Below are 17,174 nucleotides of genomic sequence, written 5' to 3'. Positions count from 1 at the left end.
CTTATCAAAATTAGTAAAGCGTTACCGTTTTTGTTATTGTTGGGCATTTTATCAGAAATATTAAAAAATATTGATGTTTTAGTTAGAAATAATAATGTTTTAGGTAATTTTTTTACTGATTTTGTTATTTAAATAATAATAAAATTTATACCACCTTTTTTAACCGTATATTAAAGATGTTGCACCGTAGAACTTCCCCAGGACTATGATAAAAACGTAATGAGTTAAATTGTTCAAATTCAGAAAATAATAAGGACTTAAAATGTATTTTAATCAAAACTTGAATAACTCGAAGCACATATCTTAAGATGTAATATGAATTTGAATATTAGAAACACATAAAATCTTAAGAGATTAGAATCAATCCGTTTAAATATATAAAATAAAATATTGATCTCTCTTAAGGTTTTAAATTTGAGCAACAATGTCTGAAGGGTATTTATACGTTATCAATAGATTAAAAAATTAATATATAATATATTATAATCGTCTTAAATTATATAAATTTTTTTAAAAGATTTATAAATATCTAAAACTTCAAATAAAACAATTTCAGACTATACATATTCGATCTCACCAAGAAATTAGGCTGGATGATACAATAAATAAAACGACAAATTACAAGTTTAGTACGTAAATTATCAATTTTTGTTCGTTTTAGTACCTAAACTTTTATTTTTTTAAAAACCATATATAATGTTTAGTTTTTATTTTATTTTAGTATCCCATCGTTAAAACTTAACGGACAGACTCGTTGGTCATCGCATCTACAGTCATTGACCGTCGCGTCTACAGTCATCGGTCGTCATATCCGTCAGTTGATGAAGTCCAAACTTTCTAGCCTGCACCTTTTCGACCCCCTAAACACAATTTTAACCCACCTAAAAATGCATCAATCTCCCCAAATCGACAATGAATTCTCTGATTTCTTCATCTACCGATCTCCATGGTCCACAGTCCGATGGACTTGAAACTGGACTATGTTGGTCGACTTGTCATTCTCTTGTGGTCCACTGTTCAGATTGGTTATTCGTCCATCGGAGCTATGCCACGTCAGCCCATTCATTAAGTTTTTAATGACGAAATACTAAAATGAAACAAAAACTAGACGTTAGGTATGATTTTCAAAAAAATAAAAATTTAAGTACTAAAACGAATGAAAACCTATTAGGACCCATTAAGTAATTCTAACTTAAAATTAGAGTAATAAAATATCTAAATAGACGTAGTGTGATCGATCGCAGAATATCTTTCAAGTGAAAATAATTAAATTTTTAAATGTTTGTACGTAAATTTTTATTATTTAAGAGTGTAGTCGAATAATAGTTTGGGTAAACTATAATAGTCACTAATGTTTGAGTAAATTTTTGTTTTTCTTACTAAATTTTCAAAAGTAACAAATTTGTCACTAACATTATCAATTTGTAACAAATGATCACTCCACTGTCATCTCTCTTAAATTTGATGACATGACAACGTTAATAGAAAGATTAATCTTTAATTTTACCCCTAAACTAATCCTAAAACATCAAATTGGTCATTTGAAAAAAATAAAAAGTAGAAAGTTTTAGGATAAATTAGATATAAAATCATTGTTCAAGGACCTATTTGATGTTTTAGTAGTATTTTAGGGTTAAAACTAAAGATAAACTTTTTTGTTAACGTTACTACATCATCAATTTAAACTTTAGTGACGGTGGAGTGATCATTTTGTTACAAATTGATATCATTAGTGACCAATTTGTTACTTTTAAAACTTTAATGGAAAAAACAAAAATTTACTTAAATATTAGTGACACATTGATATAATTTACCCAAATAATTTTTATATTTAAATAACCTTTTTCAAGAGTTTGAGAATTATCTTTAAATAAATACTGTCTTATATTTACCCCAAATTAATCAATATATATATATATATATATATATATATAATCATAAAATCAATAATATATTTCAACAACGGTTTCTTCAAATTCATTTTATTTAGAAAACAAAACATTATTCATTAATTTCCGTTAACATTAAAGTTTCTAACTCACTAATTGAATTACGAAGTAATTTAAAAAACCCTTAACCAATAAATAATGACATTAATGTTAAATATTTTTTGCATGTTTAAAAATTCTATAAAACCTACCCTTTTAATTTAACTACTAAATTACATCATTTTTACCCTATTAATTTAATTAATTATTTAAATCGATTAAATATTAATTCAATTGGTATTTATTTATATTAATAATTAGTTTAAATACATTAAGCACAGTTGCATTTAATGTAGGTATTCCAGAAGATTACAGATAATTTAAATATGGTAAAAAGAAGTTATCATAAATCTAACTTACAACCATATTTAACCTAAATCCAAAAGACACAATGTTGAAATAATTAGAATCAAAATCAAAATTTACGGAACAATATCAAAATAATAATCGAAAGGGATGATATTTCATAGTTTGTTAAAAAATAGAGTATATTAAATGGCATTAGTCGATTATTTCTTATAAATTTATTAAAATACACAAATTAACTATTAAAAACTAAAATAAATAAGTCAAAATAAGAAATATTTCGAAACCTAACCAAATAACTTAAAAATGACAGATACTACAAACATTGTTATCGACGATAAAAAATAAGTATCATGACCACTAACATAAAATTACATATAATAATAGCGCATTGACAAATTGATTTTATCATAACTCAAGTGTGATATATCTTTAGTGATTGTAAGTGTCGTTCGATAAAAGATAAACCGTTTGAAAGTCCATAATAAGAATATATCAATAAGATAGTCAAATAAAAAATATTAAAAATAATTATAAAATCTAACATTCAGATAAAAGAAGACATGATATAAGAGACAAAGTTATATACTATTTTATATGAAAAATGAAAACAAATAATTAAATAAAATAAAAAATATAACTTATATATATAAAACACAATAAAAATTATGAAAAATAAAAATATAAACTATCCACGATTAATTTAAAATTAATATTATCATATTATAATTTAAAAAATATAGATGAACCAAACCTCGTTGATTTAAGTTATAAACAATTTAATATTGTTTATATAAAATTTTGATATGTAGACAATCAGACATGTAACGCGATAAATTTAGATTAGTTAAGGTACAAGGGAAAAAATATATATAGATGAAACGGCTAGATTTTTTTTATTTACCTCATCAGTTAAATAAGAAAATTATAGATTTTTGTATTTATAAGGAAATAGGAAAAAATCGACACATTTAAAAACATTACTACCACTTTCCATTGCAGCTTAACCCCAAAATTTCTCTTTTCTTTTCTTTTCTTTTCTTTTTCTTTTGGTTTCTAATCATAATCCGCACGGCGTCATTTCTTACTTCTCTCTTTTACTTCTCAAGGAATTGAAATCTTCTTTATTTGAATAATTTCGTATATTTTGAAGAGGGTGTTGTGTTGATTTCAAGTCGGAATTTGAGTCGATTTGAATTTCAAAACCGGAAACGAGGGTCTCTCACTGATTTTACTGAAAGAGAGACGAAGATCGAACTCAAATGTGACCGTGATTGAAGGAAAAGGGCTTTGGATCCAATCGGCGAAGTAACAGCGCCATCAAATGGCGCTGTTTAGACGCTTCTTTTATCGGAAGCCGCCGGATCGGCTTCTCGAGATCTCCGAACGTGTTTATGGTAATCTTTTCTTCACTCTTTTCTTTTTATCTTTTTTTTACTTTATTTATGGTTCGGTTTAGCTTCAAAATGTCGATATCATCTTCATTCTCAGTTCAAAATATCGGCTTCATTCCAGTTTTTTGTTGTTGGAATTCTCTGAATCTGTTTTTGGAATATTTCTATTTCATGATTCTTATCTCGATACTTTAGTTTACGTTCATTAACTTGATTTCATTTTTGTAGGTTTTGTTGATTAATTTTACTTATTTTATTGCAGCTAAGAAACTCTTAAGGATCTTTAGCTTGTTTATTTTCTTGATTCTCGGGAGCATTCGGCTTAGTTGTTTCAAAGTAGAATGACTGAATTGATTTGCTTTTGAACTTTGTAACAATATGACTCGGAGCTTAGAAACTGATACGCTGTCACTTGTATTATAGATGTTTTTTCCACCATTCCCATAGATATCTTTGTTCTGAAGAATATTTGCTTTTCTCCTTTTTAGGGAAGTATATAAATTCCCTCTTTGTGAGCATTTGTAATGAACTTTACAATTGATTTGATTCTATTTTCGTGTTGGCTATTTTGCAGTGTTTGATTGTTGCTTCTCTGCGGATGTATTGGAAGAAAATGAGTACAGAGTGTATATGAGTGGCATTGTGGCGCAGCTACAAGACTACTTTCCTGATGCTTCATTCATGGTTTTTAATTTCAGAGAAGGGGAAAGGAGGAGCCTAATTTCAGATATTTTATCTCAGTATGACATGACTGTTATGGATTATCCACGACAGCATGAGGGATGTCCACTGCTGCCCCTTGAAATGATTCATCATTTCCTTAGATCTAGTGAAAGCTGGTTGTCATTGGAAGGGCAGCAGAATGTTCTTTTAATGCACTGTGAAAGAGGAGGATGGCCAGTACTCGCTTTCATGCTTTCTGGTCTTCTGTTATATCGAAAGCAGTACACTGGTGAGCAGAAGACTCTTGAAATGGTCTACAAGCAGGCTCCTAGAGACCTTCTCCAGCTTCTGTCTCCTTTGAACCCCCAATCTTCCCATTTAAGATATCTTCAGTATATTTCTAGAAGAAATTTGGGTTCTGATTGGCCTCCATCAGATACACCTCTGTTTTTGGATTGTCTAATTCTTAGAGTTCTTCCAACCTTTGAAGGGGGAGGAGGTTGCAGGCCTGTTGTGCGTGTTTATGGACAGGACCCAAAAACACCTGCCGCTAGAAGTTCTAAACTTCTATTTTCAACTTCAAAGAAAAGAAATCAAGTCCGTCACTTCCTAAAGGTGACGCCTTACACAATTGAATCTGAAAAGATAAATTGACCAAAATTTGGGATGTTCTAATACAGTTTATCTGCAGGAAGAATGTGCATTGGTAAAAATAGATATTCATTGCCGTATTCAAGGGGATGTTGTGATTGAGTGCATCCATTTAAACGAAGATTTGGTGCATGAAGAGATGATATTCAGAGTTATGTTTCACACAGCATTTGTTCGAGCAAATATTTTGATGCTCAATTGTGATGAAATTGATGTGTTGTGGGATGCCAAGGATCAATTTCCAAAGGACTTTAGAGCAGAGGTAGGTTAAAGTTATTATTATATGAATGCTTTTCTTTTCTGAATTTGTACGAGTTAAGTGTATACTTTTATCTGTATCAGGTACTTTTTACGGACTCAGATGCTGTTGTCCCTCATCTCACTGAAGTTATGGCAAGTGAAGATGGGAATGAGATAGAAAGTGTTGCACCAGAGGAATTTTTTGAGGCTGAAGAGATCTTCAGCAATGCAGTCAATGCACTGGAAGGAAAGGTAGATGACGACAGTCTGATAGTTCATTACAAGGTAGAGAAAAAAGATGTATGGAGGGAGAATGTGGGTCCTTCTAAATTTCAAGATTGTGTTCCAGATTATGGGAATTTCAGGCAGGACGTCAAGGTTGATTCTCGTTTGGATGCAGTTAAGGACATTGCTGTCGATGATGTGAATTATAAATTAGATAAGAGGATGGATTCTGACATTAATGCAGTGAAAGACATCACTGTTGATGATGGATTCGTCAAAGTTGAACCAGTCGCATTAACTGTTGATGTGCCGAGAGAAAGAGGAACCATGGAAGTAACAGAAGATGTGTATGGAAAATTGGAAGAACTGGAGGATAAGGGCAATAGAAAAGACTGTGTTCCACCGAAGAATGCAGAATCTAAGATCTTGCACCAAAGGTTGAAAACTGATGTTTCCAAGCCTAAACCTGAGAAAATACTGTCTGCTTCAAAGAAACAGGCTGGGATCGGTCCAAAACCAGCTTTAGATTCTCTTGTGGTGAAACCAAAGAGCAAACAACTAGAAGCTCATGGTCCTCCTGCAAGACAAGCAAAGCCATCTTTATCTAGGTGGATCCCTTCTAACAAAGGCTCTTATACCAATTCGATGCACGTATCATATCCACCCAATTCAATGGATGTATCACATGTACCATCACGATATAATAGTGCACCGCCTGGACAATCTGATAGTGCGCCTTTGAAGGATTCTCATTCAAGTGCCAATCAAAAGGGCTCTAGTGGAGCTTTGAATTCAAAGGATATTTCATCCAAGCAAAAAAGTGTGAAGGCTGACCTTATTGAGCCTTCAAACTCTCCTAAAGAAATTTCTAGCATTCCAATAATTTTAACATCACTACCACCACCACCTAGTCCACAACAATTAATGCCCATTTCACCTAGCCCTCCACCTCCATTCTCACCATCCTCATTACCACCACCACCTCCACCCCCACCACCACCCAAATTTTCTTTTGTGTATTCACAATCTCTTCAGGAAAATGCAACTTCTATAATACCTCTCTCACCTCCTCCACCACCTTTGGAATCTAGGAATCCTTTAGCTGACCCTATTGTACTAAATTCTCCACCTCCGCCACCCCACCTCCACCATTTCACAAAGTTTCTCCTCCTTTACCACCACCACTACCTCCTGGTCGTGGAGCTTCTCCTCCTCCTCCACCACCACCACCTTCTTCACAACTTCATAGTGCTTTTTCTCCTCCACTGCCACCACTTCTTCCTAGTCACGGAGCTTCTCCTCCTCCTCCACCACCACCACCACCACCTCCACCTCCACCTCCACCTCTTTTACGAGGAACTCCACCCCCACCCCCACCAATGTCTGGTATCCCACTTCCTCCTCCACCTCCATTGATTAATGGTGGTGCACCAAAATTTGGAGCTCCTCCTCCACCACCTCCCCCTTTGCATGGAGTGCCATCCATGCCCCCTCGACATGGAGGACCACCCCCACCACCTCCACCTATTCGTGGAGCTCCAGGACCACCCCCACGACCTCCACCTCTTTGTGGAGTGCCAGCACCACCTCCTCCCATGCATGGTGCTCGCCCACCTATAGGTGGGGCGCCACCTCCGCCTCCTCCTCCTGGAGGCCGAGCTCTGGGTCCTCCACCTCCACCTAGAGGTCCTGGTGGTGCACCTCCACCTCCGCCATTGGGTTCCAAAGTAGCTGATGGGAGAGGAGGGCGTGGGCTTCCACGTCTGGCAGCTGCTACAGCACCTAGAAGGTCTTCTTTAAAGCCTTTGCACTGGAGCAAGGTCACAAGGGCAATACAAGGAAGCTTATGGGAAGAATTACAAAGACATGGACAACCTCAAATGTATTGGGCCTTCTTTTACTGATTTAGTTCTTTAGTACAGCACTTCCATGAGTGATCAATTTTACTAAACATTTATGCTAGATTCCATGGTACATGTTCACATTACCTTTTACATTTGGTAATTTTCACTTTGTATTTGCTGACATGGACTTCTTTGTCTTAGCGCGCCAGAATTTGATGTTTCAGAGCTTGAGACTCTTTTCTCTGCAGTTGTTCCTAAACCTGCTGATTCAGTTAATAGATCTGGAGGGAGACGCAAATCACTTGGATCAAAACCTGACAAAGTCCACCTGGTAATCTGGAATTTTGTTTTCTTGAATGAACCTTATGCATATAATTTTTCATAGGTCACTATGGTACTGCTACTTGAACCACCTTATCGGGATTGAATGGGTAAAAGGTTTGCACTCTTATAAATTGAAGAACTCATAACTTGTAGCATACAGTGCCAGGGTTATACTTTTTTATAGGAAAAGGGCATTCTAATCTTTGGTGTTTTGAATTAATCATAAATGTTTCTCTTTCTTCTTCTTGCAAAATTTTCAAAAAAGCTGGAAGTTGACGCTATTAATGAAGTTTTTAGTTTATACAGCTTCCTCAATTTTTGGTACATAAGTATTCTGAGCTATATTATGGGAGGTAGCCCTCTCCCATCCCAAGTTCCAAATACAAGACCTCCAAGATGAATTCTCAAGGTTTTATCTGCTAGGATATCCTCTTGGGACTGTCTCACTCTTTATGATTTATATCCCTGATGTACATGTGTTGTGTGTGTGTGTGTGTGTGTGTTTTTGCCGGGGGGTGGGTGGGGGGATCATGGTATTTTGTTAAAAGATGGCTTTCTGGAAATTTATTAAATAATTTGTGATTATTACCTATATTAAACCGTGTAAAACCATCATAATGATTATTATTTCCCCCCTTCGTCATGTCATCACTGACATTTTTTTATTGCAATCTAGATTGACTTGAGGAGGGCCAACAACACCGAAATCATGCTCACTAAAGTGAAGATGCCACTTTCTGATATGATGGTAAGCAGGACAAGGTTATATTTTTTCTTTTATTAGAGTTTCTTACACAACTCGAGGAAGTGTGTGTGGTATTCCCATTTGTAGAGATGTGACCTTAGAGTATATCTGTTTTCCGCATAATATGTACAAAGGAGGACAACAAGGTTATTTGATTCATGTTGTTTGCTAGCGGTTGCATTTAATTGCCCTGGAGTTTGGTGTATTATGGCAGTTGGCTTCTTCAATGGATTCTGTCTTGGTGTAACACATTCTTATCTTAGAATTCTGATGCTATTTTTCATTGAATTAATGGAAACAGGGGAACATGAGATTTCTTTGAATCGTTTCCTTTCACTTTTTTTATTTCCTGTTTTCTCCTTGGTTTTAATTGAAGGTTACCATTTCTTTTTATTTTTCTGCTAATTGTCCACAGCTTCATGTGTTTCTCAGGCTGCAGTGCTAGCAATGGATGATGCTGTATTGGATGTTGATCAAGTGGAAAATCTCATAAAATTTTGTCCAACCAAAGAGGAAATGGAACTTCTCAAGGTGAATCTTTAGCATATCTAGTTTTGGCGTAGGACTTTAATCTATTCAGAACAGGTTTTGCAGTGTGGGAATTGATTTACCATTGCAAGTTTGTCTTCTTTGGTTGTGATTTACTGTCATGATTTTTTAGGGTTACACTGGTGACAAGGAGAGTTTGGGGAAGTGTGAACAGGTCTGCAGCTTTTCCTCTAACCATACCTTCCTTTTCATATTGTCAAGACTTACATTTCTTTCATTGGTAGATTGATTGATGATTATATTGCCGTTGATCTGTCACATATGTACTTTTCTGGAAATTGATTTGTCTGTCTTCATATTATTCTAATTACTGACAATTTAACATCTTTGCACCTGAGCATTTGGCTCAATGGTTTGTGCATGATGCGCCCCCTGCTCAAAGAGCTTGGTCTAACCCCCACCCCTCCATCTCCAATATATAAGAAATTGAGTCTTTCCTTTTAAAATTGAGATGCTTTCATATGATAATTAAAATACAGTATCCTGGCTTACTCGAAGGGTGATCTTATTAACTTTTATTTGGTCCGTTTTCTTGGGAGTGAGACACAGTTAAAAACTCCCTCTACCTCTCCCCCTTCTAGTTCTCATTTATACCACATACTACTTCCTCTATTCTTGCTCAAGTGTCTCCTTTTCTCTTTCTAGATGTACATGATTAAGTCTTTCTTTTTCCAATAATCTTGAAATATTTGTTCTTATTTTCAGAATGTTACTTTCTAAGGCCCAAGCACTATCCTCAATGATATTTTGGCTATGAGTTTTCTTGTGCGATTGTCTTGTATGGGATCGTCTTGTATGAATTGGAGGGCTGATCTTTCTTGTGTGATTGTCTTGTATGAGATGTAAATCTGACTCATTGTGTTCTGTTTCTTATGAATTAATGGATGAGTTCTTTTCAAAAAAAGAAGACAAAGTTAGTTTTTTTTTTCATAGCCACCATTATTTTGTGATTATTTTTGGAATTGATGCCTGGAAATTCATTAATGAAGATATGCCAGTGAAATTTGTGTACTTATGAATTAAATATGAATCTAGATTAATCTGTGATGCTTGTAAATTAAAATCCTAAATCAAGGAAGATTTACAAGGAATAACAAACGATGTGCGAGAATCTCAATATCTTAGCAGTGACTTAGTTGATCTAGCGGCAGATGTTGGTTGGATTTGAGAAGGGTAGGGTTTTTCTTGATAAGCAAGTGGAGCTCATGTATTGTAGTATTTTCTGATGTCAGTGTTGAAAGTACTTGGTTTCTAGTATTCTTTGTTTTTCATTGTGTGTGTGTGTGTGTGTGTGTAAAAATCACATTTTCTAAGGATTTTTTATCATCAAAAGCTGCTTCATTGAATTACTCATGAGCTTTAGTACAGTTAAGAGTGTTGTGGGTCATTGACTCATTGTTCTCGAACAGAGGGAGCATCGGTTATGTATTTGTTGTTGATCATGTTCTACTGTGAAATTTTGTCTTGTTTACTTGTTTTTTGTTCTCTGACTGTACTAAATATTGAAAAGGTAGATATTTGCCATTGGAAGGGAGTGTGGATATGGTTGTACAATTAGGATACTGGTATATTTGAGCCCTCTCTTGATTTTGTAGCTTCTATGGAGAAAGAGAAATAAAAAGATGTTCAGGGGAGAATTACCCTCGACAAAGCTTTGGGCTTTTATACTCCTAATTTTTATTAAATAGGCAGCAGTGAATGTTAAGTGCAAGAGGCTGTTGATTTTTATATATCTGTTGTTCTTTGCTTATTCTAAAAAGGGTAAGAACGAAAGGCCATATTAAGTTTTACTCTGCTATATTACTATGCTACTCAATTTTGGTTGATCCAACTTTCAAAAAATACATTAAATGTTACAGACCGATGAATGATTTATTAAATATTATCATAGCATCACAAGAATAGACATCCCAGTATTTTTTTTAATTGTTTTAATTTTTATGAAGAAACTTTGCTAAAACAATTAATTCTTGGATGCTTGTTCAATTGTATCTTTCCTTTGATTAATCTTTGCAAAAACTTCTAAAATCTAACTGCCATTTAATATTTCATGTTCAGTATTTTCTGGAGCTGATGAAAGTGCCAAGGGTGGAGTCCAAATTAAGAGTTTTTTCTTTCAAAATTCAGTTCGGCTCTCAGGTTTGGTGGTATCTCCGTAATTAATTTGATTTGATAACTTTACTATTATTTAATAATTAGTCTATTGCTTGCTTTCTCCCTTCTTTTCTGGAATCCCCTGTTGGATCTTTATTCACACACTTTTTACCACATGTAGATTTCTGAATTCAAGAAGTGCTTAAACACTGTAAATTCTGCTTGTGAAGAGGTATATCATTAACATTGCTGAATGGATTAGACTGCGTTTTTTCATTTATATCTTACTACTTTTTTATTGGTTGTTAGGTTCGAAATTCCCTTAAACTGAAGGAGATAATGAAGAAAATTCTCTATCTGGGGAATACATTGAACCAAGGAACTGCAAGGGGTAAGTGATATATTCCTTTTTCCTTGTGGCTTCAATCATTGATGCTGCAACTGCTTACCAATAAAAGATTATGTAGAGGAGATTTATTTTACTAGCTAAACTGTGTATTTTATGTTTGTCTTGACTCATAAGCATGTGTATAATACTTGCTTTGATATTTGCATGCGCTTTTGCAAGTGATGGTAAGTACATTATTTTGAGCATCATCCCACATCTTAAACTGGAAATCGAGTTAATCTGTGTAGTCATAGGGGAGTGGCCCATGGTATTTGAAAGTCTGCTTAGTTAATGACCACATGTGACTTCTATTCTACGAAGGAATGCCATATGTTACCTGGATGTCAGAGAAGTAGTGAAGCATGTTCTTTTGAACTTTGCTTGTTTGTGCTTTGTTTATATCTTAATTTTGGAAGTGGCTGGGCGTATCAGAATCGTTCATCTGGGTTATAGTACTTCTGATAGTGCTCAAGCAATTTGAATCCCAATTGCTTCACTCTAATCGTCAACTCGTTCTTGTCAATAGCTAGAAGTTTACGTGGTTTATGCATTTGTCCTCAAATGTCCAATTTCCTCATTTATGTCCATTATATTGAACTTTTACATGATGCTGGCATCAATCAACTTTATCCTTCATCTACACTAGTTCTGGTTTCTTAGCCAAAGCTACTGTATCCATATTTGGTTTAATGCTGATAAACTTTTCAGATTAGAGTTGGTGAGAATTATTTAACTGCCTGCATGCTCCTTTAATACGAAGTTTCAAATCATTCGTATTATGTAGGTTCTGCTGTCGGATTTAAGTTGGACAGTCTTCTAAAGCTCACAGATACACGTGCTTCTAACAGCAAGATGACGCTAATGCATTATCTTTGCAAGGTTTGGTTATTAATTTTCTTTTTCTTCTTGAGGTAGTGTTATTATGGTCATTCTGTTTCTTGTAAGACTCGCTTAAATTATATTATATGCCCAGTTGATATGCTACATTATCAGCAACTGTCAATTTGATTAGAATCTGAACTGTGTTTTATTATGGTTCAGGTCTTAGCTGCCAAGAAACCAGCACTTCTAGATTTCCACCTCGAATTTGTTAGCCTTGAGGCTGCAACTAAGGTTTGCTTCTGTCTTTTAGTGTTTGAGATTTATGGTTTGGTAGCACTGTGTTTAGTTTGAAACCTTGTGTCCTTGCAGATACAATTAAAATCTTTGGCAGAGGAAATGCAATCTATAATTAAAGGATTAGAAAAGGTTAAGCTGGAGTTAGCTGCCTCCGAAAATGATGGTCCAGTTTCTGAAGTTTTCCGTGAGGTACACAGTTGTTTCAATGTTTTTTTGTTCTTCAACTCATGTAAAATGTTTGCTGCATTGTCTTCATTGTTATTCACCCATAGCTCGTGATCTTTTATCAAAGTTTCATTTCCATCTATAACCTTTAGAAGTCACATTTGTGATGCATAACCTTTCAAAGCATTTCATCATCCATCCATTGGGTAATCAAAAGTTAAAATTTTAACTATCCCGTCTATGTAAGCATCACTTATCATTCCACATAGCGTGATATACACATGGCATGGTACACCAATACAAGGACTAGAGTGAACAAAAATTCAGCCAAAAAGTCATACCATAAATAAGGGCATGTCACTATTAGGATTTGAATCCTAGTCTAACCGGCAACAGAGGAGTCTTAACCATTGCTCCAAGATGTTGGCTTATAACTGAGAATTATTAATGATCTATTATATTAAGAATAAAGATAAATTAAGAAATAAAAATTATAAACTATAAATTAATGTAAAACTTGCCCAAAATAGTATGATGATTAAATGTTTCTCTTTTTCGAGTTACCAATTCTAATATTTACGTTTTTTTAAAAGAAATATAACTTAATTTATCCACATGGATATTTTTGAGAATTTTTTCTTCTTATTCTCATTTTTTGGATAGTGCCACGTGTATATTAAATCATGTGGGTGGACGAGTAGCATCTAATGCGATGGAACAAACATTTGTTGTGGCTTTGTCCTACACAAAACAGTATCAACTGCTTTGTTTTGTTTTGTTTTTTTTTGTCTAGGGAGCACTTTCCTTGTTCTAACATTTTCTTTTTCATTTTTTTAAAATTTAAATTTTAGACATCAAAGGGATTCATTTCTGTTGCTGAAGGAGAGGTGATGTTGGTAACTAATCTATATTCCGTGGTGGTAATTTGCCTAGTCTTGACATTCTCTTTGATCCATCATCTAATATTGTCCAACTCTTTTGATTAGTTGTTAATCATCGAGGGTTTTTCTTTTAAACTTTTTTGATGGACAGGGAAGAAATGCAGATGCACTTGCACTCTATTTTGGTGAGGAACCTGCTCGATGCCCCTTTGAGCAAGGTAGATTGAATATTGATATCGTACCTATTTTACTTGAGTAGCATCTAGAACTGTATAATGAGAATGTTAGGAGAAGACATTTTATTGACCCGTCATCCCTGTTAGGAGAAGACATTTTATTGACCCGTCATCCTTCTTTCACCAAGACTCTACCCCTCATTCAACCTCCAGTTTCCTTTTCACCCTTCAAATGGTAAAGGGCCAAATGTTTCAGAAAGTTGATAGGGGTTAGTAAATGCAGAAAGAACCTAATTTCATCGAAATTTAGATTTAGGAAAATATTCATGTATTAAAGTCAGTCTAATCATCATGTTTCTTCGAGTCCTCAGTTTTCTTGAAGCCGAACACGTTTTGAAGATAAGATCCTCCGAAGATCTTGATACATGAAAAACTTAGAAAAACAGAACATACCCATATCAATATCCGGTAGTTGTATCCAAGTCTAACAGCATCTTATCATACTGGTTTTAATATGGTTATTTAAAGTTGAATTGGTCATATCTGAATCCAAAGCTGTTTTTTGATCAATGCAGTCACTGCAACACTCTTAAATTTTGTGAGGTTGTTTCGAAAAGCACACGAAGAGAATATGAAGCAGGCTGACTTGGAGAAGAAGAAAGCTGAGAAGGAGGCGGAAATGCAGAAGGCTAAGGGAGCTAATCTTATGAAAAAGGGTGCAAAATAGTTTAGTTTCTCTTTTCCTACAAGGTAATATGCTCTTGCCAAGCAGCAGATGTTTGTGCCAAAGAGTTTGAGTGAATGAAGATGATGAATGCTGCTTTTCAGGCTTTCAAGATGCTGTAAATGAGGCAGGGCCTGTACCTGAAGGTTTACAGGCCATGAACTAAGCGCAAAAATGTCTGTAGACATTTTCGACATTCTATCTCGGATCAAAAGCTTCTAAACTAAGGTTATAATGACAGCCAAGTTGTCGAGGTAAATGCGATGGCCCTTCTAGCTTTATTTTCAGATTGAATTTTTTAGTCGAGGACCAGCATATTGCTATGATAAGTGATCTCGTTTCAGCTTCCGCCATCATTTAGCTCAACTTTTCAGCACCTGAGCGGATTCCGGTGGGATTGTGAAACCAGAAAATTCCACCGAGTAATGTACAAAGCTCTAACCATCCACTTGTGGTAGAATTCAATTCTTTATGTTGTAACATTAGTGTTGTACTTTTACAATTAAGATTTTTGGAAGTAACCCATAATGTGAGAGATATGTATAGGATGTTAGGTTTTGAAAAGATGTTTGCTTAGTAAAATTGTAGTATACAAGCACCATATATAGCTGTGCCTATTTGTAAACTGCTTTGGATTTCATCTCATTTTCGTTTGATTTGTTTCTTCAATCAAAAATTCATGAAATTAATGTTACCTACAAGAAGAGGGAACAACCCGAAGTTCAATTGGTTATACCTTTGATTTTGGTTTCGATTGATATTCTCGATTAGTATGATGTATGTTAGACATTCAAAATTTTATGCTTTTGACAAGTATAGTTTATCCATTACCATCCAACATAGTTGAACATGGTTTTTGTGTTATAATTCTCTTCACAACCAAATAAAACCCATCTTAATCTTATCCCATTCAATCTAATCTCGATGGTTCATTTTAGGTTAAATTGACATCTCTGTGGATGGAACGGTCAATTAATCAGCGATCAACGTCTTAAGAGGACGGTGTGATAGTGTCGGGCTGTTGATATGACATAATGTGATACTAAATGTCATAAACATAATCTCTTTGTTCGGTCATTACATTGAGCAACACTTGAAAGAGACTATAACATCCATAGTTTGTATATGTCTCATAATACGATGTCACATTAGCTATTATAGACATTTGTTGAACATAAATGCTTAAAATTTTGTTGCGGTTTAAAACACCCATAGCCTGTATACATCTCATAATATGAACTAAAGATGTCACATAATGTGATACTAAATGTCATAAACTTAATAGACATTTGTTGAACATAAATGCTTAAAATTGTGTTGAGGTTTAAAATACCCTTTTCTTACAATTTAAAATATCCTTTTCTTACAATTTAAAAATTGTAATTTCTTTAGCATTCATAAATGCTTAATATTTTATGCAGTAATTAGGCAGTTCCATGTTGTTTCATATCTATATACATATGACTAACATTGCTTGATTTAAAACTTTTTTTTAAAACTGTTTATAATATTCATTCATAAACACGAGTATAGCTAAAATTATCCAAAATTAAAACAATCCAAAATTACTATTACAGACCCTTTATAAAATAAATGTGATAAAGCAACCTATCGGTTATAATGTACATGCCACTAATAAGTCAAAGTTAGATGTCTTATTTATATTGTCGGTAGTTTTGATTCACATAAGATGCTAGCAAGCTCCTCACTTCACGTCCTATATTGTATTCAAACTTACGCATGAAAACCATCAAGCGCTAAGTAAAACTTAGTGAAGCAACTACATAACTAAAATGATATAAATATAAATTTCGTAAAGTATTATAACATGAAAATGTAATTTAAATAAAAATATTAAAACTTTCGAACCGAGCTGATCAAGCTGATTTTCCATTGAAAATTGAAAATTATCCTCTCATGATTTCATCAAAAAGCATGTAAATCAATATCAAATAACATAAACAATTCATATCCTAGTCATTCATACATATTTCAGAACTTTTCATTTTATTTTCATATTTTGTCTGATAAAATAATAATATCATGATTTCTGTTAACTGAAACGTCATTCATAACTTTCATGTTTATTTTTATAACTCAATGCATATTTATGATAACATAAGGTACTGAGTAGAACTGAAAAACACACACTAGGCATTTCAGTGCCAATCATAACTGAAATTGAAACATATAATGCACTTCAGTGCAATCATCACATGAGCACTAACGGTACAGATAACTGGAAACTGATAATTGATAAGTACTCACTTAATGGCATGTCAATTGTACCTATAACTCTCAATGCAACATACAATAGGCTTTTAGATTATATTTTGTTCGTTTCATAATCAATATTTCAATTCAGAATCATTTTCCAATCATTCTCATAAAAATCGCAATTTGGGTAATTCGTATCCTAAACATTCATAAGACATATATAAACATTATGAAAATAATAATCCATGCTTAAGATAGAAAACATACTTTAAGTAATGTGAGGTTGGCTTATAACAAGTCGTTCTCAATCAAAATAACTAAATAAGTAAATTGTATTCACTTTGACACTTAATTAATAAATAATAATATAAGCATCACTAAGTTTTATGTTGAGTTAATCGATTGACGGAATCGGCCAAGAGGGGGGTGAATTGGCAATAAAAATTTTGGTGGAAGCTTTTGCAGAAAATTGAAACTAATT

General features: G+C 33.9%; 1 protein-coding gene across 4 annotated transcripts; it reads left to right on the top strand.

Annotated features, from left to right (window-relative positions):
• The first annotated feature begins 3,381 nt into the window (after positions 1 to 3,381).
• LOC120170525 (formin-like protein 20) lies at positions 3,382 to 14,877 on the top strand. Of its 4 annotated transcripts, XM_039178459.1 has the most exons (21): positions 3,430 to 3,691; positions 4,263 to 4,966; positions 5,043 to 5,264; positions 5,345 to 6,297; positions 6,424 to 6,598; positions 6,646 to 6,687; positions 7,111 to 7,349; positions 7,513 to 7,642; positions 8,312 to 8,383; positions 8,813 to 8,911; positions 9,042 to 9,083; positions 10,988 to 11,068; positions 11,205 to 11,255; positions 11,333 to 11,414; positions 12,196 to 12,290; positions 12,453 to 12,524; positions 12,603 to 12,719; positions 13,547 to 13,615; positions 13,728 to 13,794; positions 14,328 to 14,502; positions 14,581 to 14,877. In XM_039178459.1, exons 1-20 carry the CDS (start codon positions 3,619 to 3,621, stop codon positions 14,477 to 14,479), a joined length of 3,537 nt encoding a protein of 1,178 aa, XP_039034390.1. In that variant the 5' UTR covers positions 3,430 to 3,618; the 3' UTR covers positions 14,480 to 14,502; positions 14,581 to 14,877. The 4 variants fall into 4 exon arrangements, 2 of the variants coding, with proteins under 2 accessions (XP_039034390.1, XP_039034391.1); XM_039178460.1 differs by lacking the exon at positions 14,581 to 14,877 and having other exon boundaries at positions 5,345 to 6,296; positions 6,429 to 6,598; positions 14,328 to 14,574; XR_005520773.1 differs by lacking the exons at positions 13,728 to 13,794; positions 14,328 to 14,502; positions 14,581 to 14,877 and having other exon boundaries at positions 3,385 to 3,691; positions 12,587 to 12,719.
• The last annotated feature ends 2,297 nt before the right edge of the window (positions 14,878 to 17,174 follow it).

The sequence above is a fragment of the Hibiscus syriacus genome, unplaced genomic scaffold, assembly GCF_006381635.1.
Source record: "Hibiscus syriacus cultivar Baekdansim isolate YM2019G1 unplaced genomic scaffold, ASM638163v2 tig00111780_pilon, whole genome shotgun sequence".
Classification (NCBI taxonomy): domain Eukaryota; kingdom Viridiplantae; phylum Streptophyta; class Magnoliopsida; order Malvales; family Malvaceae; genus Hibiscus; species Hibiscus syriacus.
This window is presented reverse-complemented; position numbering and strand designations above follow the sequence as displayed.

Bases quoted from the DNA above. Each gene is read 5' to 3' on its own strand.
- LOC120170525 (XM_039178459.1), top strand. From the start codon at position 3,619: ATGGCGCTGTTTAGACGCTTCTTTTATCGGAAGCCGCCGGATCGGCTT. The intron at 8,384-8,812 runs GTAAGCAGGACA...TGTGTTTCTCAG, and splicing joins TGCCACTTTCTGATATGATG to GCTGCAGTGCTAGCAATGGA. The intron at 11,069-11,204 runs GTTTGGTGGTAT...TACCACATGTAG, and splicing joins AAATTCAGTTCGGCTCTCAG to ATTTCTGAATTCAAGAAGTG.